Genomic DNA, 23,657 nt, shown 5'->3' on the forward strand with positions numbered 1-23,657 from the left:
TATATCGGAGAATGCATCTGGTGTCCGGCTGTTTCCTGGGAGACAACCTCTAAGTCCTTGGAACTTCCAGGTAAATGATAGGCTTGTCTTTGTTATTCATGGATGGGGGCGCTCCCTGACCACACCTGAGTTTACACTAATGAGGGACTCAGGATGGGGCTGGTCAGGACCAGAAAAACCAGTCATGTGATTAGAGGGTTGGGGCTTGGAGGCACAGGAAGAAGCCTAACTTACCGACCTCTCAACTCCAACCTCGAGGGAAGGGGAGGGAGGCTAGAAATTGAGTTCAATTTCCGTCTCCAACTTCACATGGCTTTTTCCTCTTCTGTCTTCTCCTCTTTTGTCTCTTATAAGGGAACTTGTATTTAGATGTAGGGTCTACTTGGATAACCCAGGATATCTCGAGATCCTTGACTTAATTACATCTGCAAAGACTTTTTCCAAATAAGGTCACATTCATAGGTTCTGGGGTTAGGACATTATCTTTTGGGGGCTACCACTGAAACCACTAGTTCCCCCAAAGCTGTTTTTCTCATCTCTGGAAACAGCACGTGCAGAGGCCGCACTGGCTGTTTCCTCTGCCAGGGATGCTCTCCCCCCACCACTTTTCTAACCTAATTAGATCTTCATTGTCCTTCAAGACCCAATGCAATCACTAATCACCAGGGAAATGCAAATCAGAACCACAGTGAGGTATCACCTCACACACCTGTTAGGATGGCTATTATCAAAAGGACAGATAAGTGTTGGAGAGGGTGAGGAGGAATGTAAACTGGTACAGCCACTATGGAAAAAGGTGTGAAGATCCCTAACAAAATAACAAATAGAGGCAATTCCCTGGTGGTCCAGTGGTTAGGACTCCACACTTTCCCTGCCTTCAGTGCCGAGGGCGTGGGTTCAATCCCTGGTCTGGGAACTAAGAACCCGCAAGCCACGCAGCACGGCCAAAAACAAAAGAACGACAAAAAAAGTGTCCATCGGCTAATGGATAAAGAAGATGTGTGTATATACACACAATGGAATATTATTCGGCCACAAAAAGAAGGAAAACCTGCCATTAACCTGGAGGACATTATGCTAAGTGAAATTAGTCAAAGACTAATACTGTATGGTGTCACATACGGGGAATCTAAAAAAGTCAAATTAATAGACCCAGAGAGTAAAATGTTGGCTGCCAGCAGCTGGGAGGTCAGGGAAACAGAGAGTTGTTGGTCAGAAAAGACAAACTTTTAGTTATGGGTAAGTTCTGAGGATCTAATGCACGGCATGGTGACTCCATTTAACAAGACTGTATGGTATACTTGGAAGTGACTGAGAGTGGATTTTTTAATTAATTAATTAATTAATTAATTTTTGGCTGTGTTGGCTCTTCGTTGCTGCGTGAGGGCTTTCTCTAGCCGTGGCGAGTGAGAGTTACTCTTCGTTGCAGTGCGCGGGCTTCTCACTGCTGTGGCTTCTCTTGTTGCGGAGCACGGGCTCTAGAGCGCAGACTCAGTAGTTGTGGCTCACGGGCTTAGTTGCTCCGCGGCATGTGGGATCTTCCCGGACCAGGGCTCGAACCCGTGTCCCCTGCATTGGCGGGCGGAGTCTTAACCGCTGCGCCACCGGGAAAGTCCCGTGAGAGTGGATCTTCAGTATTCTCACCACGAATAAAAAAGGTAATTATGTGAGGTGACGGCTGTGTTAATTAACGTGATTGTGGTGATCATTTCACAGTGCATATGTATGTTAAATTATCATGTTGCACACCTTAAGAAGTCACATTGTAAAACTGAAATATATACAATTTTTAACTGTCAATCATACCCCAATAAGGCTGGGGAAAAAAAAAACTCAGTGAAGGGGCACCTGCCTTGGGAAGATTCCTGCCATCTCTCTCACCTTCACCTCATACACAGACACACACACACACTCAAGTTGGGAAAGGTGTCTTCTTCAGGTCCCCAGAGTGCCCTGAGCTTCTACCACTGCTATAGTACTGTACCTGTCACCTTAGGTTACATCAGTGTCTTTCAGCCAGAGCTGAGCCTACCTCTCCTCTGCTCACAGATCCTCTATGGCTCCCTAGTGCCCTTGGGACAAATTCCCAACCCCTGCTGACACCTTAATTTTAGCTCAGTGAGACCCATTTCAGACTTCTGACCTCCAGAGTTGTAAGATGATATGTTTGCATTGTTTTATTTAAGCCACTAACTTTGTGGTCATTGTCACAGCACTGACAAGAAATGAATATACCTCTCATCCACTGCATGAGCTCACAAGGCTAAGTTCTGTCTTGTTCATGGCCATTCCCAGCACCTACAACAGTGCCCCACTCACAGCAGGCACTCAACCGATTTTTGTTGACCAACTGGATGGCTGCCTTAACTAGGAGCTCCTGCCCCTAAGCCAGAGAAGATTGGACCAGAAGTGGACATCTACCCCAGTCTGGCCAGACTTCTTCTCCTGTGGATGTGGCACTAAGTGTCCTCTGTGGTCTGGGCTGGGGGTATAGAGACCTCCTGTAGTTGGCTTTGGCTGGTTAAAGCAACAGGACTAATAGGAAGGTCACTGAGGCAGCCCATGGAATCTGGGGGAAAGTTATGAAACCCCAGAGGAACTAGAGCCTTCCAGGGACTTTCCTCCAAGACGTTCCTATGTCTTTCCTGTCCAAACGTCCAGATCCTGGGAGAGGTTATCTATTCTGCCCAGCTTTAGTCAAATACTGACAGGAGGTTGTCTGCTCTCATTTGCCCCAGGACAAAATCAACCTCTAATTAACAGCATGTTTTGTGTAACCATCACAGAATCTACCCATTGAGGTTGGAACTATTAGCCCCAATTTATAGATGAGGAAACCGAGGCTTAGAGTGGTTAAGAAGCTTTCCTAACGTCACATGGCTAGAAGGATCTGGAATGAAGCAGACAGGCAGATACAAGACCCAAGAGATCACGTGACCCACTGAGCCGGGACCTGAATACAGCTCCTGCTTGCACTCGGGTTCTGAGGACCTGGGGTTCCCGGCTGTGTATCTCGCCCTATTTTCCATATCTCTGTAGCTTTCCAGAAAATTTCCTTTTATCCTAAGCTAGTGTGTGTGGGTTCCTTGCATCAAAAAGAATTCTCAAACAGTGGTATGCTGGAGTGGCTCGTGGGAACTGTTAAAAGTTCAGGAATTGTCAGCCGGTTGTTCAATCATCTGGAGCTTGAAATTGACACGGTAGGAGCACCATGGAATTGGCTAAAGTTACTTACCATGGATTTTATTTTATCCCAGAGAGCTACTGTATTTTATTTTCACCAGCACACCACAGATTCTGAGGCAATGCAGAGGCAGAGAAAACCAGGGAGCAGGAGCCATTGGATGGAAAAGACCAGAAGAGACAAGAGTCGCTGAGGCCCTGTCCAAAGTTTCTTAGAGTCCCTTGTATCTATTTCACAGACACTGTGTTGTCCTGGCGCCAGCCCATGGGGCTGCTGAGTCTCAGAACTGAAATGGCCTCAATAGCCCAGAAGTTGCTATTTCCTCCCTTCCTCCCCTCAGAAACACAGCCAAGATTGGTCAGAGTTTATTGGAACCATAATAAGAGGAAAATTCCAGATGTCTGGCATCGGTTGGGGTCCATCTGTCCTCTGTCCAAGATGGAGTGGGTGACACTTGGGCAATCAGTCCCCCATGGGCAGCCACAGGGCCTTGGTCCGTGCTGCCCGCAGCCCCAGCTCTGGGCCTGCCCCCTCGGCGTCCTGATCCCAGGCCCGCGGGCAGCCTCTGTTCACCCACACTGGCTTGAGGTTTCCTGCTGAGGCCCATTCCACAAACTGGGAGCCCTGGCGTGGGGAGATGGGTGGGGGGGTGGGGGGGTGGTCAGCATTTCCATTGGCTTGGTTGCTAAGCAGCTGCTTCCTTGGCAACAAGGACTATTATTGAGGAGGGGCCTAAAGGCTTGCCTAGGCTCTGTGGCTAGAATGTTCAGCTCCTAGAAAGCAAACCTTCCAGATGCTGAGGGAAACAAGGTTGACCTTTACGGCTATGGAACTTCTTCCCCTTTAACAGCCCACACTCAAAGGAATGGGGCCTGAAGTTATTGTTGACAAGGAGTTCCCATCTGTTACCATCAGGAGGTTTAAGAGGGTGGACTGCAGGCTTCTGACACTGTTGCTAGGGTGTGGTCCTTAGCAATGGGTTGTCCAATGAGATTAAGTCTTTGGGCTAGGCAGGATCTCAGGCCCTTGTTGCTAAGGAGATCCTCTTCCTTAGCAACCAGGGCTCTAAAGGGGCAGGATCTCAGAACGTGGTTGCCAAGGAGTTTCTCCCCCTTAGCAATGGGTGTTCTAAGGGGGTGCAGCCATGTCCCCAGAAAAGGAAGAGTTTGTTGGTGAAGTTTAAGACACTGGAGATGGCAAAACAAAAGGTACCTGGGCAGATCCGAAATACCACAGGGCCTGGATGTCCTGGTGCAAGGCCAAGCAGCGGGTCAGGTGGTCCCGGTCTCCTGTCACCACATTCACCAGGCCCCCTGGCAACAAGGTGGCCATATCCTAGGGGATGGGATAGTGGGTCATCCAGGGTTGGGAGGGAGTCAGAGACCCCCAGGGCTGTCGGGGAGGGTAAGGAATGAGCATCTGGGGAGTGGCCATGGGGGTCCTGGAAGGAATGGGACTGGGGTCATGACTGGTGAAGGCTCACAGTCTGGAGAGAACCATCACTGGGTCTATGAGGAGTGAAGGTTTTGTGCCAGGATGCAGGTTACCATGGTTACCAAGGGGGTGGGGTGAGAGCTGAGCTCCTGCAGGTCTTGGGGCATCTTTCATCCATCTGCTGCTCCACAGGCTGCTGGGAGCAGCAGCAGGCAGGCAGGCGACTGTACCTGGCAGACCTCCAAGGCAGGGATGGGACAGGCCCCGCTGGGCACCAAGACCACAGTGTTGCCGTGGGCCAGAGCAGGGGCCAGCAGAGACACGAAGGCAAGCAGGGGCCACTCTTCCGGGCACACAATAGCCAGCACGCCCAGAGGTTCCTGCAGCCGAAGCACGGGGCCTTTCAGCTCTGCTACCTGCAGGGACAGGCAGGAGGTCAAGGGCGGGGCAGGAGAGCCTGACTGCCCTCCTTTGGTCTCCTCTATCACCCGCCCTTTTTCTCCTCTCATCCCCAACTTTACTTCTCCGTAACAACTCCAATCATAATAATAAAACCAGGTGATATTTCAGAGCACAGACTCTGGAGCCAGACGCTGGGTTCACATCAGCTGTGTGACCTTGGGTGGGTTACTTAACCTCTCTGGGCCTCAGTTTCCCACCTTTAAAATGAGAATAATAGTGCTTACCTCAGAGATTTACTGTTAAGATAGAATGAGTTAATATGTGTAGAGGTCTCGAAATCTAGCCTATAGGTTTGTGTGTGTGTGTGTTTTTCTTTAAATTAATTATTTATTTTTGGCTGCACTGGGTCTTTGTTGTTCCGGGCGGGCCTTCTCTAGTTGCAGAGAGCGGGGGCTACTCTTCGTTGCGGTGCACGGGCTTCTCCCTGCGGTGGCTTCTCTTGTTGTGGAGCACGGGCTCTAGGCACGCGGGCTTCAGTAGCTGTGGCTCGCGGGCTCTAGAGCACAGGCTCAGTAGTTGTGGCACACGGGCTTAGTTGCTCCATGGCATGTGGGATCTTCCCAGACTAGGGCTCGAACCCGTGTCCCCTGCGTTGGCAGGCGGATTCTTAACCACTGCGCCACCAGGGAAGCCCTGTGTGTGTGTTTTAAAGCTTTATTGAATATAACTGACTATCACTAAACTGCACACACTTCAAAGTGTACAATTTGATAAGTTCTGATATATGGATACACCCGTGAAACCAATCACAACAATCAAGATAATGAACTTCACTCCCCCAAATTTCCTTGTGCCCCTTGGTAATCCTTCCCTCCCTGCCTCTACTTGAACCCTCTGTGCTCAGACAACCAGTGATCTGTTTTCTCTCTATAAATTAGTATTTTCTAGAATTTTCTAGACATAGAATCATATACAGTCTGTACTCTTTTATCTGGCTGCTTTCACTCAGCATAACCATTTTGAGATTCATCCATGATGTAACTTGTTCCCTCCTGATTGCTGAGTAGGAGTCCGATGTATGGGTGGGCCACATTTTGTTTATCTATTAACCTATCGAGGGACATTTGGATTGCTTTTTTGGCTACCATGAATAATGCTGCTATAAACATTTGTGCAGGGACTTCCCTGGTGGTCCAGTGGTTAAGACTCCATGCTCCCACTGCAGGGGGCGTGGGTTTGATCCCTGGTCAGGGAACTAAGATCCTGCATCCTGCAAGCTGCACAGCAAGGCCAAAAAACAAAACAAAACAAAACAAATTTGTGCGTAAGTCTTTGTATGGATATATGTGCTCATTTCTCTTGGGCTAAAACCTAGAAGTTAAATTTATTTAGATAAATACCTAGGACTCATGGTGGGTCATACGTTAAGAGTATATCTAGGGAGTTCCCTGGTGGCCTAGTGGTTGGATTCCGGGCTTTCACTGCTGTGGCCTGGGTTCAATCCCTGCTTGGGGAACTGAGATCCTTCAAGCCATGCAGTGCGGCCAAAAAAAAAAAAGAGTATATTTAACTTTTTAAGAAACTGCTGAACTGTTTTCCAAAGTGGTTGTCCCACTGATGGCCCCACCAGCAGGGTGCGAGAGTTCCAGTTCCTCCACATCCTCACCAACACTTGGTAAGGTCAGTCTTTTGAATTTCAGCCATTCAATAGGTGCCTAATGATATCTCATGATGATTTTTGTTGTTGGCTGCGCTGGGTCTTCGTTGCTGCGCGCGGGCTTTCTCTAGTTGCAGAGAGCGGGGGCTACTCTTCATTGTGGTGCGAGGGCTTCTCATTGCGGTGGCTTCTCTTGTTGCAGAGCATGGGCTCTAGGTGCGTGGGCTTCAGTAGTTGTGGTTTGCGGGCTCTAGAGTGTGGGCTCAGTAGTTGTGGCGCACGGGCTTAGTTGCTCCTCGGCATGTGGGATCTTCCTGGACCAGGGATCGAACCTGTGTCCCCTGCATTGGCAGACGGATTCTTAACCACTGCGCCACTAGGGAAGTCCCTCATGGTGGTTTCGCTTGCATTTCTCCAATGACTAATGATGCGGAGCATTCTTCCATGTGCTTATTGGCCATCCATAAGCAAACATTTTCTGAGCCCTTGGCTACACGTCAGACATTAAATGCTCGGCTCACTTAGTTTTCATAACAACTCTTCAAGGTCGGTACCACTGTATAAGTGTATAATTGTATATCATTTATGGAGGAAGCCCAGGTCAAATGACTAGCTATCTTTCCATTATCTTTCTATTATCTCTATCCCTGAGTGTGCCCATGCCATTGCTTGAGTCACTGAATCCTCACGCTTTCTTCACTGGACCCACCATACGTTTCAGACCAACCTAGTATCTATATTTAGCTGCATATTATATATATAAACAAAACAAAAATCACACCAAACAATACTCTGTGCAATGCACTCTATATTTTCTATCCTGTTCTCTTTTGTTAAAAAAAGAAACAAGAACAAAAACACCAAAGCAGGGCTATGACCCCACTAAATTGGTTTTATGGCTCAGTAATGGGTCACTAACAACAAGTTGAAACACTACTCTATGAGGTGGGCTGGATACCCATTATACAGAGGACGAAAGCAAGATGTAGAGAGGTGAGGCCACTTGGGCCTGGACCCCTAGTCTGGCTCATTCTGGAGCCCCTCTGACGCCACTCCAGACTGCCTGCCCTGTCTGCCGGCCCACAGACCCCTCTCACCTGCAGGGTGCAGCCTGGGGCCTGGACGCGGGCCCCCCATGCCCGAAGCCGCCTCACGCTCAGCTCCACCTCTGCCTTGGCGACCTTGAGCTCCACTCCATGCCTCTCCAGCCTCGAGACCAGGGTGGACTCTCGGCGTTGCAGTGCGGCCGCCAGGGCCCACAGTAGGGCTGCTCGGGCCCCTGGCGACTTGCCCACCCAGCTGTGGGTGGACAGGGCACATTGGGGGTTGGTTTCCTCATCCTGGCTCTTTCCAGGTGCCCCACCTCTGTCCACAGCTCCTACCCTGGGGGTCCAGGCCCCGTAGCGCATCTGCCCGGGGAGGAGAGTGAGGGGCCAGACCCACATCCCGTCAGCCCTGGGAGCTCAGACTCCGTAGCCCACAGTCCTTGGGGTCCAGACCCCATGTCCCATCAGCATCAGCCCGGTCCTGGGGTTTCGGGCTCCCCTCTCCGACACCCCACGACCCCTGCGCTGTCTCACGTGACACCCCGCTTCCTTACCCAGGGGCAGCCTGGTGCGCAGCCTCCACGGCGCCTCGGATATCCTTGGCTCCGCCCTCAGCCACGTAGCCATGGAGATCGCCCTGCGAATCCCGGATGGGCCTAGAGCTCCGGGCCCCAGGAGCCTGGAAACGGCCTCCCACAAAGAGCCCATAGGGGGGTGCTGGGCTGGAGCAGGGTGAGGTGTGAGGGTGGGTGCTGGGGCAGGGACTGCTCAGACCCCATCCCCACCCCACTGGATGGACCACTCGAGCTCCCATGAGCCTCTGCGGGACCCCACATTCCTGGCCCCTGAGTCTCTGGGAGAGCACAGACCTTCCACACGCCAGGAATTCTGAGAGCTGTAGTCCCTAGAACAGCTCACCTAAGCCCTGTTTCAGGCCCAGCTGGTAGGGTGGAGGGAACAGCAAGGCCAAAGGTGTCATAGTTCAGATTCTCCGACAGGTAGGGCAGCCGGGTAGGGGTCCCTGAGGGCCGCAAATACTCGTACAGACCCTGAGAGAGGGACAGTGTCAAGAGGACGTGAGAAGGGCACAAGGTGGATGAAGGGGTGGTGATGGGCAGGGAGGGGTGCACTCACATCTGGCCCCCCGTGCCAGGAAGACCCACTCTCCTTGCAGCCACCTGTTGGCACTGCAGGGTCTCTGAGGCCATGGGCATTGATCCAGACCGTGCCCATCTGGAGCCTGTGGGGAGGAGGGGACATCAGAGAGAAATGCACAAACTTGAGGCGGGGAGGGGTAGTCAGAGAGGCGGGGAGAGACCCAGAGAGAGGGGAAGACATCGAGACTGAAGCTGGGGCCATCCCAGCAGGGCCCCCTGTGTGCCCAGTGGGTGTGAACTGACCCGTAGGCCAGCTCCAGGGCCTGCCCCAGTCTCTCGCTCCACACGCTGGCACTGCCTCCTCGGGGCGTCCAGTTGGCCATGGCCAGCGCCTCCTTAGCAGTGCGGAAAGGGGAGGCCACGACCAGAGGCCACGGCACCTGGAAGGGGTGACAAGGGAGCTCAGGCGGCCTGGCCAGCCCCTCCCTCCAACACCCCACCCACTAGGAGTCCAGCCTACAGCAGTCAGCAGCCCCCAGACCCAGTCCAAATGGTCACCCCGGGGGCCTGTGTTGTGCCGCCCATGTCCGGCTGAGGATGGGTGGATGGCCTAGGGTCTCTGAGACCCTGAGGGGCTTACCTCTGCCTGGGTACATGGAGAGGCTGGAGGAAGGTCAGAGACCAAGGATGGGGGAAAGAATGGGCTGTCTGGAGGCATACTGCCAGCCTGGAAGACCTAGGGAGACAGAGAAATAGATCTGCAAGTTCACTCCAGTCCTCTCCTCCCCAGGGATCCAGGAGTCTGGACCCCAGACCCCTCCTCCCTCAGACCCGGGAGTCAGACCCCAGCCCCTCCTTCCTCACACCCCGGAGTCCAGGCCCCCAGACCCATCCCTCCACAGACCCAGGAGTCAGATCTTGAGGTCCCTCCTCCCCCGGCACCCCAGAGTCTGCGCCCAGGCTCACCTGTGCACCCTGGCTCTGGGCCTCGCGCACATAGCGCTGGGCCAGGTCGCGTGCAGCAGCCCCCCGGGCCCCCATGTCCACGGCTCCGTCTAGCCCTCGGCCACCGCGAAGCCGCCCCATCCGCGCCTGGAGCCGCCTCATTGTCTCATCCCACACAGACTCCTGGATGAGGAGTCTGAGTCCCCCCTGTTAGGAAAGGGGGGGGGTTAGGGTGGGCAAACTTGGAGCCTACGTGGGTGGGTCACATCCCCACAGAGGGCCAGGCCTGGGGGACATATGTGTACAGACCAGAGGAGGGTCAGGGAGAAGTGGCCGAGGACCAGGAGACTCCCTGAGGCCCCAAACTTCAGGGAGGATGTGGAGTTACAGAAAGCTCGTGACGCAGAGTGAAGAGAGACGCTAGAAAACTAGGACATGGACACTCAGAAAAATGAAGAGTCCTAAAGAACAACAGACACAGAGCCCCCGAGCCTGGAAGCCCAGGAGAGCCGGGAACATGGAGATTCAGAAACTCGAGAGGATGAGGAGTCCTTCACATGCGACGGTCTACAGATAAGAGTTTGGAGACACAAAGAACTGAAAATTAAAACAAATGAAGGGACTTCTCTTGTGGTCCAGTGGTTAAAACTCCGCGCTCCCCATGCAGGGGGCCTGGGTTCCATCCCTGGTCAGGGATCTAGATCCCACATGCATGCCGCAACTAAGAGTTCACATGCCACAACTAAAAGATCCCGCATGCCACAACGAAGATCCCACACGCGGCAACGAAGATCCTGCATGCCGCAACTAAGACCCAGCGCAGCCAAATAAATTAATTTAAAAAATAAATAAATAAAATGAATGAAGCCATGGAGCCCCAGGGTCTGGAGACAGACATGCCCAGCCCCCAGGTCTCACCGGGCTGCGGTCAGACCAGGCTGCATCCACGACGCCCTCCACGGCCGAGTCCACATCCGCCGTCTCCATCAGTAGCAGCAGCGACTCAGCCCCCAGTGCCAGGCCCAGCTCGGGACCCTGGCCCGCGAGGGCCCGCCGTAGGGCACGGCCATCCTATGGGATCCACGCAGGGGTCAGCGGCGGGGAGGAGCATTCCAGCCCCCCAGCTGTGTCCAGACACCCTCCCACCCCTGAAGATACCTCGATGGCGCCACAGAAGGCCACCTTCTGGACTCCAGGCTGTGAGGCCAGGACAGGCCCCAGGGAGGCAGGGCCGCTGATCACATTGAGGATTCCTGGGAACTGGCCTAGCTCCCCCGCCAGCTGGGCCACAAGGAGGGGCGTCGGAGAGGCTGGTGGCACGAGGACCACCACAGTGCAGCCTGGGGAAGGCAGGCAGCTCAAGGACCCTGGAGTCCAGACCCCCAGCCCCCTTCTCCCTCAGACCCCGGAGTCCCAACCCCCAGCCAATCATTTACCCACAGCCAGGGCAGGGCAAATCCTCCACATCATCTCAAGGAAGCAGAATGTGGGTGGCAAGATGAGACCAATCACTCCTGCAAGAACAAATGAGACTGGCGCAGGCGCTGCTGGATGGTGAGGGAGGAGGGGGCTGGGGGCTGGGACTCCTGCTTCTCACCCAGGGGCTCCCAGCCTGCCAGCGCCTCCTCCTGGGTGTGTGCCTGGACTGCATGGTGCTGGAGCAGCTGCTGGGCCAGAGGGACATCCCTGTCTCGAACTTCTCGAATGGCCCGTCCAGTAACCAGGGACTCCAGGGTCCACAGCAGCCGCTGGTGCTTCTGGATCATCTTGGCCAGCCTGTGGAGCAAGCAGGTGGGATGGTCATTGTTTTCTTTTTTCCTTTTCCTTGGCCGCCCGCACAGCTTGAGGGATCTTAGTTCCCCGACCAGGGATCGAACCTGTGCCCCCTGCAGTGGAAGCGCAGAGTCCTAACCACTGGACCGCCAGGGAAGTCCTGGGATGGTCATTTCCCACTGCCCCTTGGCCTGATAGAGTCCTGGAACACGCCCTGTGTATACCTGAAGTACAATCCCCAGGAACCCCTGGGGCATCTTTGGTGGAGGGCACCAAAGATGTATGGGAAATGTAGTCTGGTAAACACTCAAAACCTCAGGGTGCTGTGTAAAGATCTTGGCCACCTGTAACCCCCAAACGTGCTAGGAAATGAAAACTTAGCCTTTAAGTTCAATTGTTCTTTGGGAAATGGAATCTTTGTCTCTAACTTCCCCAAGAATGTGCTGGAAAACAGTTTCAGGAGCTTCACCAGCCCCAGTGAGCTGTTGAGAAATGGCGCCCGGATGAGTCCCAAGGGTATGCTGGGAAACAGGCTTTGTCATTTCTAGTCCCAGCGAACAGTGAGAAATGGAAGTTTTAGCTGCTAAAGGCTCAAAGGCATGCTGGGAATATGAGTCTTAGCAGCCAGTGAATTCAGGGGGATATTGGGAAATATAGAGTCTTTGTTCTCAAATCCTTCTCCGTCTCCTGGGGTCCACACCTCAAGTGCATCACCTGGTCAGATGCTGGGCCCGAAAGGCTCCAGGTTGTGTGCTCCAGTTCTCCAACGAGGTCCTGGCAGCCTCCACGGCTCCCGCCACATCCTCCGTCTGTGCCTGGAGGCAACTGGCCAAGTTCTCTCCTGGGGAGATGAATGGGGGGAACCCAGTTGGGAGGTGGGGGGAACCCGTGTCAGAACTGGAGGGGGCTGACATTTCTGGAGCCCAGAAGCACCCCAAGGCGGTAAAGCTGGTCCCCCTACCCCACACAGGGTCTCAGTTTTACCATCTGACAAATGGGGATAAATCTATATAGGTCTTTGCTCTGACTGCCTCCCACAGGCAAGGAAGGGATTTTAGGAGACAGTGACTTCAAAAGTGTTCACAGGGACCTGGAACCATAATTAGGAGGACTGTTATCAAGAGGGGCCAGAAATCTCAGACTTCTTCTCCCATCAGCTGCTCCCTGCCCTCAGGGCCCTGAGCAGAGAGAATGGTATATTGTTGGTGGGTACACCTGGGGCCACAGACACCTCTTTCCCATGACTGGGGGACACCGCATACCTGTGATGGGATCCTGGCAAGGCACTGAACTCCTGTGTTCAGGCTTTAACCACCGTCCGTTAACATAGTGACCCAAGTGCCGGTCCTGGGTGTCCAGCCAGGCCTGGGGGAGGTGGAGAGAGTTCGGAAAGGGGTCTGAGAGGCAGCTGGGGGAGCTTGATCCCTACCCAGAGTCCTCTGGGAAAAGAATACCCACCCCCTTTGCCCCATCAGTTATTTTCCCGTGTAGGAGGAAAATACACATAAACATAAAAAATACATAACATGAAATTCACCATTTTAAAGTGTAAATTCAGGGCATTTTGTATCAATACATTCACAATGTTGTGCAACCATCTCCACTATCTACTTCCAGAACATTGGGAATTCCCCGGCGGTCCAGTGGTTAGGACTCCACGCTTCCACTGCTGGAGGCCCAGGTTCGATCCCTGGTCGCGGAACTAAGATCCCACGTGGCGAGCAGCGCAGCAAAAGAAAAAAATCCAGAACATTTCCATCACCCCAAAAGGAAACTCCATACCCATTAAGAGCTCACCCTCCCTTCTCCCCTGCCCCCAAGTCCTGGCAACCACTAATCTGCTCTCTGTCTCTATGGATTGGCCTATTCTGGACTTTTCATATATAAATGGAATCCCACAATATGTGACTTTCTGTGTCTAGCTTCTGTCACTCAGCTTGGTGTTTTCGAGATTCATCCGCACTGTAGCATGGATCAGAATTTCATTTCTCTTTATGGCTGTATGATATTCCATTGTCTGGAGAGACATTTTCTTTACCCATTCATCAGCTGATGGGCATTTAGGTTGTTTCTGCCTTCTGGCTATTGTGAATAGTGTTGCTGTGAATGTTCACGTACAAGTCTTTCTTTGAATACGTCTTTACTTCTTTTGGGCATATATCTCAGAGTGGAGCCGCTGGGTCATATAGCAATGCTCTTGAGTAATTCATGGAGGAACCACCAAACTGTTTTCCACAGCAGCTGCATCATTTTACATTCTCACCAGCAACGTATGAGGGATGTCCTATTGACTATTACATACGGAGAATGTGAACAAAGGATTAATAAAACTTGTTCTTCTCCGTGGAGAAATGACCTTCTTAAATAGAAATGACTTTCTATTTCCCTGGAAATCTGATACAATTCAGTTATATCTCTAGACAATATTGACCCCCGACTGGTCCACTGCACCTGGACCGGGAAAACTGGGAATATACCATAAATATCCAGTGGGAAGCCAGAACTCTGGGGCTTCCTGGAGTGCTCTGCATTCTTGTGATAGGCATGTTCCTTGCCAGGACCCTTGCAATGCCCATGAGACTGTATCACGTGGTATCAGGTTCTCTTTGGGAGGTGGGGCTTTTAAGCCAGGTGACTCCCATACCTTCCCACGTGTGATGGCATTCCCTCCCACCTCTGCTGTCATCACTCGGGAACGATGTGACCCCTACTGAAGACACAGGCCTGATGCTGCCTTGCCAGGTGCAGTTTACTTGGTTGTGAAGTGCCTAACTGAGCCCAAGGTAGGGAGTCCCTGGAGCCTGGGGCCACATGGCCTGGGTTTGAATCGTGGCTCTGAAACTTCCTTGTTGTGCAGTCTTAGCCTGGGTCTTAAAATACCCTGGTCTCAGCTAACCCATCTGGAAGATGGAGATAATCACAGTCTCTCCCTATTTCACAGGACAGTGATGAGAATTAAATGGATCCATATGTGTCATAGGCTCAGAACAGCACTTACTTAAGACTTCTTATTAATTTTATTGCATTTCATTCTGTCTGTTTCCTGTTTCTTTCTCTGTCTTCCCTAAATCCTTTCTAAATCCAAGACATCCTTTCCACTTTTTCCTTCTGCAAACTGGTTTTTGTTGTTGTTGTTTTTGGCCACTGGCTTGCGGGATCTTAGTTCCCCGATCAGGGATTGAACCCGGGCCCCCTGCAGTGAAAGCGAGGAGTCCTAACCACTGGACCGCCAGGGAATTCACCAGACTGTTTTCTCTTAGCATCCCCGATGCCTTAGTCTCCTGATTTTTCTCTTACCCTACCAACTGGGCCTCCTCATTTTTCTTTAAAGCAAAAAAAAATTTTTTTTTTTGGCTGTGCTGGGTCTTCACTGGGGCGTGTGGGCTTCTTCGCTGTGGGCTTCTCTCTAGTTGCGGCGCACGAGTGCAGTTGCCCTGCGGCATGTGGCATCCTAGTTCCCCGACCAGGGTTGAACTCGCGTCCCCTGCGTTGGCAGCCGGATTCTTAACCACTGGACCACCAGGGAAGTCCCCAAAATTTTTAAGTAAAGTAAAAATTCATAAGTTTCAAATTCAAAGATGCCCCCCCGACGGAAAGACATATTTTTGAAATAGTCGGGCATATATGAACATGGGCTGGGCACTAGATAATATTAAAGAATGACTGTTAATGTTAAAACGGCCTGGTGGTTGTTACAAAATGAGTCCTTACCTGTTAGAAATGAAGATTCAAATACTTATGGGAAAATAACATGACATCTGGGTTTTAAATCACTCCAGGAAAAAAAAGAGATACAACATTGGATGAAATGTTGATGATCGTTGACACTGAGTGATGGGTAAATGGGAGTTCATAATTTAAGTACTCTGTGTAACTTTGCAAAATTTCCCCCCCAAAGAAAAACAGAACCCAGAAAGAATGTTCCACAGGGTCCTGGCAGGCCACCCTGGTGTGAGAAGAGGGCCCTGGTGGAGACTAGGAACTCATGACTTGTCTAAAAAGACAGTTAGCTATTGGATCCAGATTATCTTTGTCAGGGAATGTGAGGCAAAGGTTGCCAAACTTTGGAATTTTATTTTCAAGAGAAGCTGGAATCCCGGATGTTTACATGAAATTAGTTGTCCACTAATTCACATTTTTAAAAATAAAGTTCAGGCCAAAGAAAACATGTTTGTTGGTTGAGTCTGGCCCACAGATTGTAAGACTGAGCTGGGGGGCGGGGTGGGGGGGATGGGGGGCATGGGCTCTGGAATCCCAGGGCTCAGGTTCAAATCTCATTTTCACATTTTTTAAGATGTGTTGACTGTTAGCAAATTACTTACCTCTTTAAGCTTCTGTCTGCTATCACTAAAGTAATGACAATAATCCCCTCTCACAGCTGTTTTGGGGATTAAATGAGATCATGCTGAACACAGAGGCTGGCACATAGAAAGCACCCAATAAATATAAGCTATTATCACATTATTGCTATTTCAGGATAGTCCATCTCTAACCAACCTCCAAGGGTGGGAATTCTCTATACTCCATCCCAGATCCTCTTATCTGAGTCTACACTATAGTTCTAGATAATCTCATCATTCCCACCATTCAATTATCTTTCTACTGTGAGGTCCCTGTCTCCAGACCTGAGGCTCAGGCACAGGTAGTATTTGACTCCTGCACATGGCCCAAGGCTTTCCCTCTCATCATCACCATGTGATAACCAAGCCCACAGTCTTTCCCAACCTTTCTGCCACCCTACTCCTCTTGGGTTCACCATGGGGGGTGGAGGGAGGACAGAGACAGCCAGACCCAGACCCGAGGCATTGTCCTTGCCCTCTCAATACCCCAAACCCTGTTACTCCTGCATCTCTGCCTCATCTCTTCTCCATCTCTACAGTCCGCACCAGGCTGTGGTCTCATCTTCTTCCACGTGGACCACTGTTCTAACCTCCTCTTTCCCTCCAGAGAAGCCCAAGCTTCTCACACCTAGGTGCTAGAGGGCCCTGTGAGATCAGGACGGCTCCATGGGGGAATTCTGAGGGGGCTGGGTAGCTATACAAAGTTCGAAGCACCGAAGTTATACACGGGAACCCCAAGATCGTTCTGGGGGACCCTGATGAATCACGGGAGTCTTAGGGAAGTTCTGAAGTACACGGAGGGATCACGGGAGCCCCACTGGGTTATTCTGCGGGGTTGAAGGTAATTACAGGAAGTTCTGATGTATTCTGGGATTCCGAGAGTTCCCGAGACTATAGGATCCCCACAAGTATTGACGTGACCCTGAGGACTCACGGGGGCTCCGCGGAGGTCTCCGGACGACCAAGGGAGCCCCCCCCAGGAATTCCGAGGAACCCCGGGAGCCATAGGATATTCTGAGGAATCACGGGAAGTCTACGCGGGTTCTGAGGGTCCTCGGAAGATCACGGGAGCCCCACAGGAATTCTGAGTCCCAGGGGATCACAGGAAGCTCTGAGGCGGCCCTGAAGAATCACAGAAGCCCCTCGGGGGATTCTGAAGAATAGGAGAATCACCACCGTGACTTTTGGACCGTGGAACACGACAGCCACTAGGGCAAGCGAGAACAGACGAAAGGGCTAACAGGCAGCAACCGTAAGGGCTCAAGGGAACGTCCTCCAGAGTGGATCCTAAGGAGTGGCGGGAATCACGGGAGCTGAGAGGGGCGGAACTGCTGAGCTGCCGCGGTGTATCACGGGAGTCCGCGCTCAAAACGGGGCCCGGAGGACTGGGAAGGGGGATGGGCAGCGCCGGCCGGGTAATCCTCACCAATGCGCATGCGTGGCTCTCCGGCACCGGTCCGTATTCCAGTGTGGTGAAGATCTCGCAGGCGCGGGATCCTGCGCGCGTCGCAGCCATCACGCTCCCAGGCCGCTTTCCACGGACTACGGGACTCTCTCCCCAAGGGTACCTCGAGGTCTGAAGGGCGGCACCGCCCCCTCCAGCCCAAAGGGCGAGGTACGGGAGATAGAGCGTAACCCCGCCTTAGGACCCGGTGACTCCGCTTATAGGTCTGCGCCGGGAGGTGTAGTTTGGAGCATGCGCATTCCTCAAAGCGGGGGGAGTGGGGAACGAAAATATGAATGCCTTAATAGGTACGAGGCCTCCAGATTTAGAAGAGTGGCCGTATTGGCGTCTTCCCACCACCCTGTTCATATTGGAGGCCGAAAGTGCAGCTTTTAGCCCGAAATATCTTTACTCGAGAATCTAATCTACCTCTGGGGACGAGGTGATTGTTCAGAGATCAGAAGGGAGTCCTTTAGGATGGACAATGAAGTTAAGGTTTTAAAAGTGTGCCAGCTTTGCCCAGTATCCTGGCCAGATGTGGCTGTAGGGAAGGAGCGGAAGTGTGGCTTTAATCCACACCGGAAGTGTGGCGTTTAGCGGCTGCCTGGATTTAGTTTTGATTGGTTGAGGTGAAGGGCGTGGCTTCAGACTTAGACTAGATTGTTCTGTGATTGGTACAGAATGCGGTTGCAGGATAGATGAACGAGCGTTGGGGTAGTCGGAAGTGTGGCCTACCCAAGTTCCTGGTTATGCAGAGACCAGAAGAGTGGCTCTCATTTAAACACTTGGCACAAAGGGCTTAGAGGGCATCTAGAGACATTGGCTCCTAAAAGATTTGATGAAGTATCTGACCTGAGTAAAACTGTAGTCTCAGGCCAGATTCTTAGATCTTCGTACAGAATTGTGGGTGTCGGGAGTCGGTTGAGGGCCCGGGAGCAGGCGTCAGAGTTCGCATCCAACCGAAGGTTGTTGCTGAGGACGCCTAGGTCTCTTCCCCAGGGCCATGGCCGACTTGAAGCTGCTGGTACCGGAGCTAAACGAGGCAGAGACGATGAGCGCTGAGACGGCGCGTTTCGAGGAGCTGCTGCTGCAGGTGCGGACTGAACGGACTCCTGGGTCCCTGAGGATTTGGGAGATTTTGTGTGTGTGTGTGTATGTGTATGTGTGTGTTGTGTGTGCGCGCGCGCACTCAGAAACGGGACTACAGTTCCCAGAATGTACTGGCGGGGGGCGGGGGGGTAAGCAACAGGGCCTACGGGAGTTGTAGTTGCTTAACTACTACTATTACTAGCTGTTCGCTAGTCTCTGGAAGAAATGGGAGTGGGATCAGGGTTGGCCTTCGGGTTCCTCAAAGTAGGAAGGGGACATAGTATGTCTCATGCCCTGCCTAGCTCATATACGTAAAAATTGCTCACTAAACATTTGAGGAACAAATGAGGGGGTTCTGACAGCACAAACGCCAAGCCTGGACGTTGTTTTCTTCCACACAGGCCTCCAAGGAGCTCCAGCAAGCCCAGACAAGCAGACCAGAATCTACACAGATACAACCTCAACCTGGTGAGAAAGACAGAAACCCAAAGAGAGAGGGATAGAGTCCCAGAGAGAGGTGGTCACAGACTGGGGGCAGGGGCATAGGGAAAGGAGAGAGGAAGGAGACACAGTAGTGGTATATAGAGGCCTTGGGTGATGGGAGTGAACGGAAACCCAGAGAGAGCAAGGAAGGGACTGAGATCCAAAGAGAGGAGGGGTAAGGGGGAGGGATAAATTGGAAGATTGGGATTGACATATACATACTAATATATATAAAATAATAACTAATAAGGACCTACTGTATAGCACAGGGAATTCTACTCAATACTCTGTAATGACCTATATGGGAAAAGAATCTAAAAAAGAGTTATACATATATATATGTATAACTGACTCACTTTGCTGTTCAGCAGAAAGTAACAACATTGTAAATCAAATATACTCCAATAAAAATTAAAAAAAAAAAAAGATGTGCGGTGACTAGGGGGACAGAGACTCAAACACAGAGAGTCAGAAATCCCAGGGGCAGGAAGGGGAACAGACCCAGAAAGTGGAGGACTAATACTCTAGGAGGGGGACAGATCAAAAGAAGGATGGACACTGAGACCCATGCAGAGACAGATGGTCAAGGACAAACCCATTCCCACCAGGTTTCTGCATAAAGACCAACTCATCTGAAGGGAAGGTTTTCATCAACATTTGTCACTCTCCCTCCATCCCTCCTCCCGCTGACTTGACCGAGGATGAGCTGCTTCAAATGCTGGAGGAGGACCAAGCCGGGTTTCGCATCCCCATGAGTCTGGGAGAGCCGCATGCCGAACTGGATGCAAGTCAGTGCCTTGAGAGGACCCAGGAGTCTAGCCCCCTCGGTCCTTTCTTCCCTAGAATCCAGGGCCCAGGACCCTCCTCCCTCAGGACCTAGAAACCTGGCACCCCTGTACTGATCCTTTTCCCCATGGCATATCCCTAGCCTCCTGGGCATCCAGAACTCTCACTGGACAGTCCTGGTTCTGCTCACCTGGCCAGGCTGGCACTTCTCCCTGCCCCACCCCAGAGCAAGGGAGGGCTGGGCAGGTGCTCATTAGCTGATCTCCTGGCTCTAGTCCTCGGCCAGCCCTAACTCATCCCTGATTTCTCCTCCACCCTCTCCCCTGTCTCTGTGTCTCTGCCTTGTCTCACCTCTGTCTCTGTTGAGTTTCTGTCTCTATATCCTTGTTTTTTTCAATTCACATATGTCCCCTGAAGCCTCCTGGGATGAAGCTTTGGCCAGTGCCCTGGGGAGTAGGGACTTATCAAAACCCAGAACCTGCCCTTGAGAAACTCTCAGGTTTGGGTGAGGATGAAGGAGGCAGATGTGATTTCAATGTGGTGTGACTCTGTGCTGTGCTCGGGGTGGGGTGGGGGGCCTCTTCACTCCCACTGAGGGATCAGGGAAGGCTTCCTGGAGGAGGAGATGTCGGATATAAGATTTCAAGGAACCAGAGCAGTTCATCAGGCCAAGACAGAGAAGAGGGTTCTAGGCAGAGAGAACAGAGGGGTCCAGAGGCCGGAGAGAAATGACTGAATTGAATTGATCAGTAATCAAGAGTGATTGGAAGAAATTTAAAGGGATGAGGTTGCTGGAGATGTGAACTCTCTCCAGGTGGGAGGGGCAGACCACACAGGGCCTCCAGTGCCAGGCTGAAGGACTCAGTCCTCCCCCTGCGGGTGTTGGGGAGCCTTGGGAGGACTATGAACTGGGGAGGGTCAGGGTCAGCTCTGGAACATGGTGGGGAAGGACCAGAGGGGAAGAGACTGGAGCTGGGAGACGAGGCTGGTATGAATCCAGACTGGCAAGTGCGTGTCTTGACTTCCTAATGTCTCTGGGTCTGTGGCTGCTGTTCTTGATTGTGTTTTCCTTGGCTGTGCCTGGGCCGTGGGGTTCCCACCGAAGGCTGGGGTCTCACCCCCTTTCTCTCCCGGCAGAAGGCCAGGGTTGTACCGCCTACGACGTAGCTGTCAACAGCGACTTCTACCGGAGGATGCAGGTTGGGGGCGGGGCTGCAGGGGAGGCCTGGGCCGGGGCCTCTCCCTCCATCCCCCAGCCCTCCCACATCTCTTCTCCCTCTTTCACTCCTAGAACAGCGATTTCTTGCGGGAGCTCGTGATCACCATTGCCAGGGAGGGCCTTGAGGACAAATACAGCCTGCCACTAAATCCAGGTGAGGGGCGGGGCCTGGGCCACGGGGAGGAGCCAAACCCGGAGGAGCTTGCGGGCGGCCCCTGGGAGAAGTGGGACTAGTGTGGTCAGGGATTATATTAGCCCCTGGGCTGTGGAGTTCAGGGAGAGGGCTGTGTGAGTCTTGGGAAGGGGGAGAGGGAGGAGACGGGGGAGTCCAGCTAAGGGGGATTCCAGATAAGCGGCAGGGTCTTGAGAGCCTCGAGGGGAGGGGCTAAGGCAGGCACGCTTCCTAAAGTCAAGCTTGGGGGTGTGGTCAGATCCCTGGTATCCTCGGCAGAGGGCGGAGCCTCTCCCATGAGGCTCTCGCAGTGCAAGACCCCCTTCCTCCTCTAGGGGAGGGAGCAAAGGACACCCTGAGCCATGTGACCTTTGATCCTGTGCTCCTTCCCCTCAGAGTGGCGTATATTGAAGAACAGACCTTTCCTGGGCTCTATCTCCCAGCAGAATATCCGCCCCCAGCAGCGTCCTCGGATCCAGGAGCTGGGGAACCTGTACATGCCCGACTCCCTGAGACCTGAGAAAGGGTGGGCATTCAGTGGGCTCCCTATCTCCTGTCTCCCCGACATTCTTTGGAATCTCTCCCACCATCCTGTAGGTGTCGGTGTCCTGGGGCTCTGGGAACCCAGAGGGAGGAGAAGCAGAACTCTCTCTGGGAAGGTGTCCTGAGGCTGCAGGGCTGGGAGGGAGAAAGAGAGGGAACAACCCTGGTAAAGCCCTGGCGGCTCTTCTGAGTTCTGGGTCTTGTTCCTCCCCAGCCCTGAGAAGCCTCACCTGAACCTTTGGCTGGAGGCCCCTGACCTCCTCTTGGCCGAAATTGACCTCCCCAAACTGGTGAGTGCACCCTCCACCAGAGCAGGAGAATGAGGTCTGGAAGGGTTGGGGTCTTGGAGGGGAAGTGATGTGGGCTTGTTATCAGACCTGTGTGAGCCTGGCTAGTGCTGCCCTCTGAGCAGGTTGCCTCCTCTGTCCCATGGGGGCCTCAGGCCCACTTCTGGTGCTGTCCTGAGGATGCCCAGCGCATCGTAAGTGCTCAGTCATAAACCTGTAATTACTGTGTCCCACCTTTTTCTTGGGAGATGAGACTCTTTAAATATGGTATCCCGATACACGAGAGTTCTCTCACTGGTCTGTGTTCCTACCGTCCTGTTGCCGAGAAGGGAAGGGTGGGCTGATTCCGCTGCATCCCCAGGAAGGCGCTCTGGGACTGTCGCTGGAGATCGGGGAGAATCGCCTGGTGATGGGGGGCCCCCAGCAGCTGTACCATCTGGATGCCTACATTCCCCTGCGAATCAACTGTGATGAGAGCAAGGCAGCCTTCCATCAGAAGAGAAAGGTACCTGGGGGGCTGGGGGTTGTGGGGAACCAGGGACACTCGGGGACCTGGACCCCTGGGTATGAGGGGGGAGGGGCTGGGGACCTGGACCCCTGGGTCTGAGGGAGGAGGGGCTGGGGGCCTGGACCCCTGGGTCTGAGGGAGGAGGGGCTGGGGGCCTGGACCCCTGGATCTGAGGGAGGAGGGGCTGGGGGCCTGGACTCTGGGTCTGAGGGGGGAGGGGCTGGGGGCTGGATCCCCAGGTCCTGAACCTCTTTCCTCTTCCTCTCTCTCCTCAGCAATTGATGGTGGCGATGCCCCTTCTGTCGGTGCCTTCTTGACTGGGTGTCTCCCTGTGCTTCTACATGGAGGGAAGAGGATGGTGGCTTCCCTAAAATTGAAATAAAAGATTTTTGCCTTTGTTCTGTGTCTGGCTAGGAGTAAGTGGGGAGTGGGAGGGAAGAGGGACATTGGACTGGAGTCCCATGGAGGTCACTCCCCCAGCTCAGGCCTCGTCCTCTCCCCCGGTCCTCTCCCTGGCCTCCTGGCCTCTAGTCTCTCCCCTTGTCAGTCTCTCTCAAGGCCCCAGAGCTGCCCTTGCCCCTCTCCTGTTCACAGCCCCTCTTTGGCTCCCCAGTGCCCCTAGGAGAAAGTCCAAGCCTCTCAGCTAGCACTCAATGTTCTGTGCTGTCTGGTCGCCTTCATGTTCCCTTTTTTTTTTTTTTTTTTTTCCCACTGCAGGGCACATGGGATCTTAGCTCCCGACCAGGGATCAAACCCATGTCCCCTGCAGTGGAAGTGTGGAGTACTAACCACTGGACCGCCAGGGAAGTCCCCCTTCATGTTCCCTTTTGGCCTCTTCCAGTCACTCAGGCTAGTCATACTGAGCAGTGTCCTGACCACACCAGTTTTTTACACCTTTTCTTAGTTTCTGCTATTCCCCTACTTAGTATCCTCTTCTCCAGTACACCTACCCAGGTCTACTCCAGTACCTCTGGTTGTTTGCCCTCACAGGGCACATCTCCTTACTCTACACCATGCCCTGCCCCGACCCTCCCAGTCATCCCTTTTAGTGAGCTTTTCCTGGGAAGCTTTTCAAACTTCAGGCTTTCTTTGATCTTCCCTGGCTGAGTTAGAATCCTCCTCTGGTGGTCCCCAATACCCAGTGATACTCTCATTAGAGCTATGTCCCCTATGGTGTGACAATGCCTGATGCCTAGTAGGAACTCAATAAATATTTGTTGAGTTCATGAATGATTGCCAACACACTCT

General features: G+C 52.8%; 2 protein-coding genes across 4 annotated transcripts; one reads left to right on the forward strand and one right to left on the reverse strand.

The window, feature by feature from the left end:
• Nucleotides 1-3,533: 3,533 nt before the first annotated feature.
• On the reverse strand, nucleotides 3,534-17,833 carry ALDH16A1 (aldehyde dehydrogenase 16 family member A1). Its single transcript, XM_059904362.1, has 17 exons — nucleotides 17,305-17,833; nucleotides 12,801-12,903; nucleotides 12,253-12,379; nucleotides 11,363-11,541; nucleotides 11,202-11,279; nucleotides 10,924-11,105; nucleotides 10,684-10,836; nucleotides 9,787-9,972; nucleotides 9,461-9,556; nucleotides 9,124-9,260; nucleotides 8,858-8,963; nucleotides 8,642-8,772; nucleotides 8,278-8,445; nucleotides 7,775-7,976; nucleotides 4,849-5,034; nucleotides 4,397-4,519; nucleotides 3,534-3,808 (listed from the first exon to the last, which is right to left on the reverse strand). Exons 1-17 carry the CDS (start codon nucleotides 17,392-17,394, stop codon nucleotides 3,647-3,649), a joined length of 2,409 nt encoding a protein of 802 aa, XP_059760345.1. The 5' UTR covers nucleotides 17,395-17,833; the 3' UTR covers nucleotides 3,534-3,646.
• Nucleotides 17,303-22,808, forward strand: PIH1D1 (PIH1 domain containing 1). 3 transcript variants are annotated; one of them, XM_059904365.1, is made up of 10 exons: nucleotides 17,303-17,546; nucleotides 18,322-18,415; nucleotides 18,813-18,879; nucleotides 19,503-19,682; nucleotides 20,818-20,879; nucleotides 20,972-21,053; nucleotides 21,468-21,597; nucleotides 21,829-21,904; nucleotides 22,263-22,406; nucleotides 22,685-22,808. In XM_059904365.1, the coding sequence occupies exons 2-10, from the start codon at nucleotides 18,326-18,328 to the stop codon at nucleotides 22,724-22,726; spliced, it is 873 nt and encodes a 290-aa protein (XP_059760348.1). In that variant the 5' UTR covers nucleotides 17,303-17,546; nucleotides 18,322-18,325; the 3' UTR covers nucleotides 22,727-22,808. The 3 variants fall into 3 exon arrangements, with proteins under 3 accessions (XP_059760348.1, XP_059760347.1, XP_059760346.1); XM_059904364.1 differs by having other exon boundaries at nucleotides 17,303-17,493; nucleotides 18,309-18,415; XM_059904363.1 differs by having other exon boundaries at nucleotides 17,303-17,493.
• Nucleotides 22,809-23,657: the final 849 nt, after the last annotated feature.

This window comes from Balaenoptera ricei, chromosome 19 (assembly GCF_028023285.1).
Source record: "Balaenoptera ricei isolate mBalRic1 chromosome 19, mBalRic1.hap2, whole genome shotgun sequence".
In the NCBI taxonomy this organism is placed as follows: Eukaryota; Metazoa; Chordata; class Mammalia; order Artiodactyla; family Balaenopteridae; genus Balaenoptera; species Balaenoptera ricei.